Genomic DNA, 3,367 nt, shown 5'->3' on the forward strand with positions numbered 1-3,367 from the left:
ATGACGATTCCATAACAAACAGAACGTTAAGAAATGCCAATATTGCAGCACTGCAATAATCAAGCGTTCAAAAAGACAACACTTCTATCAGCTGTCACTCATAATTTCTATCAAAAAATTGTTTACTGCATTTAACTACGATGTCTGACGAAAAGTAAGTGCAAAACTGTTTTATTTTAATTTTTGTATTGAAATTTAGTTAAATTATGTTAATAATAATTGTATAAATTATTATTTTTAAATTTTTAGAGAAAATCTCAGTAATGCGGAGACACAGTTATTGCTGAGAGTACGGTTGAATATGGAGGACGAGTAGGGTAGAAGGAAAAAAATGTATTGTGGAAGAAAGTTGTGACCGAAGTTAAAAATGTAAATCTACATATAAGACTGGACAGCACCACAGCGCAGAGAAAATTCTTAAATCTCTTGGTAATGTACAAGCGCATTAAGAAAAGAAATAATTCTTCCGGTAGAGAAGCTACATACTGGAGGTATGGTACAAGGCACTCAATTACTCCTCCAATAGCAAATTTGCAAGTCTCTTTGGATTTACCATTAAAATAAATGCCAGATCTGTCCTAATCAAATAAACAAGAGTATCAACACAAGACTGAACTCATACTAGGGATGTCCGATATACATCGATGCATCGAAAAAATCGATGTTTCCTTTCCGATGCATCGAAAAAATCCGATGTTTTCAAAGGCATTCGATGTATTCGATGCATCGATGTATTTTCAAGAAACATCGGATAACTTTTTTTGCCGGGCTTTTACTTGGAAACATTGTGTAAACGTTTAACAAAATAAAAGTGTGGAAAAGAATAAAATATAAATTTTTACTATTATCTTAATACGGAATTGATTGGAAAAATAAGTATCGTAATGGAATAAGTTGATGTTTTTTTTGTATGGAATTTAATATTGTTGTTTTAGAAAAACAAACATTATGGCTCCAAAAAAAGCGGCGTATGGAAGTTTTATGACAAAGAAGAAGGAAACAACTTGGCAAAGTGCAGACTTTGCCGAAAAAACATTAAATCATGCGGAAATACAACCAACCTGATGGGGCACCTAAAAAATATTCATAAGGCAGCTTTCCGAGAGCTTACCGATGATGGCTCAACAAAAATTACGGATTCTTTACCCTCAACAAGTTTTAAATCTATAAAGGAACCCACTAAAGAAGCAGATAGAAGTGACGCCTTGAAAGAACCTGAAAATAAAACTGTTGGTCCACCAAAACGCCAAAAAACTATCCAAGCTAGTTTTGAAGAGATTTATGCTTTCTCGGCCAATGGTGACAAAACTATTAAAATTAATAATGCCTTAGTATATATGGTGTGTAAGGATAATCAGCCATTTACTATTGTAGAGAACGAAGGCTTTCGCAATTTCCTTAAAGTGATTGAGCCGCGTTATAAACTTCCCAATAAAACAACACTCACTCGTTGGGTTGATGACAAATACGCCGCCCTATCAGGAATCATCCGTGAAAAGTTGTCGGGCATTGAAAATCTGACTTTGACAACTGACATGTGGTCAGAATCGATGTCCATGAGGAGCTTTCTTGGAGTCACAGCTCATTTCGGTGTTGGCAGTGAGTTGTTTTCTATCACTCTGGGAGTAAGCCAATCAAATGAACGCCATACATCACAACACATTGCTGAAATGCTGCTGAACACTTGCGACGAATGGAGTATTGACAAAGACCAAATTTCGGCTGTGGTGACGGACAATGCACCAAATATGGTGAAAGCTGTAGAGCTAGCCTTTGGTAAAAAGCACATACCTTGTTTTGCTCATATTTTAAACTTGGTTGCACAAAATTCAATAGAACAATGCAAACCACTACGCGAGTTAATAAGCAAAGTCAAAGATGTTGTGACGTGGTTTAAACAGAGCAACATAGCAAGCAACGAACTCCGTAAATCAACCTCAGACGAAACTAAATTAATTCAACAGGTGCCTACTAGATGGAATAGCACATATTATATGATTGAGCGATTCATCGAACTTCGTGAGATTGTTAACAATATAATCATCAGACACAAAAATGCACCAGCTATGCTGCATGCGTCAGAACTTGCACATCTAAGTTCAGTTCTACAGGTACTACGTCCAATAGAAGCTGCTACGAAGGAGGTCTCAGGTGATAAGTATTGCACTAGCAGCAAAGTAATACCACTTATTCATTGCCTCGTTTTAAAAATTAAGCCTCTGAGCTTCGACGACTCGATTGCCAAAGAGCTACAGTCTCTGGTTCTTAAGGAGATTCAGAAGAGAATGGGTGTCATCGAAAAACGTAACTCCCCTCGCTATAGCCACGGTATTGGACCCCAGATTCAAGAAAATGCATTTTACGGATCCGCTTGCATGCTCTGCTGCTGTAGGAAAAATAAAAGATCTCATGAAAGCCGCAGCCACAACACGACCAAAGATTCGGAGTCATCGGAACTTTCTGATAAAAATGAGGATAACTATTCATTGTGGGAGGACCACCACAAGCTAGTCCATAAAAGTTGGAAATTGTCAAAGGCCGATGACACTATTTTCTGATGAGCTGGCCATATATCTACGTTGCCCAGTGGGTAGACTCACTGAAAACCCATTGGAAATTTGGAAGGACTTGGAGATACAGCTCCCACAATTGAAGCCAATCGCATATAAATATCTAACCATGGTGGGAACGTCAGTCCCGTCAGAGCGACTGTTTTCAAAAGCGGCCCAAATCGTAACTCAGCAGAGAAATAGGCTTAAAGGCAAGAGATTAAACAAGCTTTTATTTTTGCAAACTATCCCTAAGGAATATTGGTATTAATAAAGAATGACATTATTTTTATTATTATAATTCTATTATTTATAATTCCATTTTCTTAAATTTAAAAAAAAAACACTCGATTTTGAAAAAACATCGATGTTTCTTAAACGATGCATCGAACACCATCGATGTATATATTCGATGCATTGAATCGGAAAAAAAATCGATGTATTTCCGCAATGGACACCCCTAACTCATACCACACCATACCCGAATGCAAGACATGCATACACATGCATAGGCCGCACGATAAGGACTTGTTTACAACAAATAATACAATTACACTTTAGACCTACGCCACAAAACATGAATATGTTATAAACTTAACGAATAATATATAACCCATAGGATAATACGAAAACATGTTCATTAAAGTATGTGAATTTGCCTAAAATAAAGATCTTATTCTGCAAAAGTAAATACATATTTTTTTAACCATTCATAAGTATATGAATTAACTCGCGCTTGGGAGTTAACACCCAGCCATACACGTATGACTCACATTACCTACAAGTACGCATATATACAGCATAGCAACAGCAGACCA

General features: G+C 36.6%; 1 protein-coding gene across 1 annotated transcript; it reads left to right on the forward strand.

The window, feature by feature from the left end:
• Positions 1-1,064: 1,064 nt before the first annotated feature.
• LOC125779318 (zinc finger BED domain-containing protein 4-like) lies at positions 1,065-2,558 on the forward strand. Its single transcript, XM_049460616.1, has one exon. The coding sequence runs from the start codon at positions 1,065-1,067 to the stop codon at positions 2,556-2,558; it is 1,494 nt and encodes a 497-aa protein (XP_049316573.1).
• The last annotated feature ends 809 nt before the right edge of the window (positions 2,559-3,367 follow it).

The sequence above is a fragment of the Bactrocera dorsalis genome, chromosome 1 (assembly GCF_023373825.1).
Source record: "Bactrocera dorsalis isolate Fly_Bdor chromosome 1, ASM2337382v1, whole genome shotgun sequence".
NCBI classification, from domain to species: domain Eukaryota; kingdom Metazoa; phylum Arthropoda; class Insecta; order Diptera; family Tephritidae; genus Bactrocera; species Bactrocera dorsalis.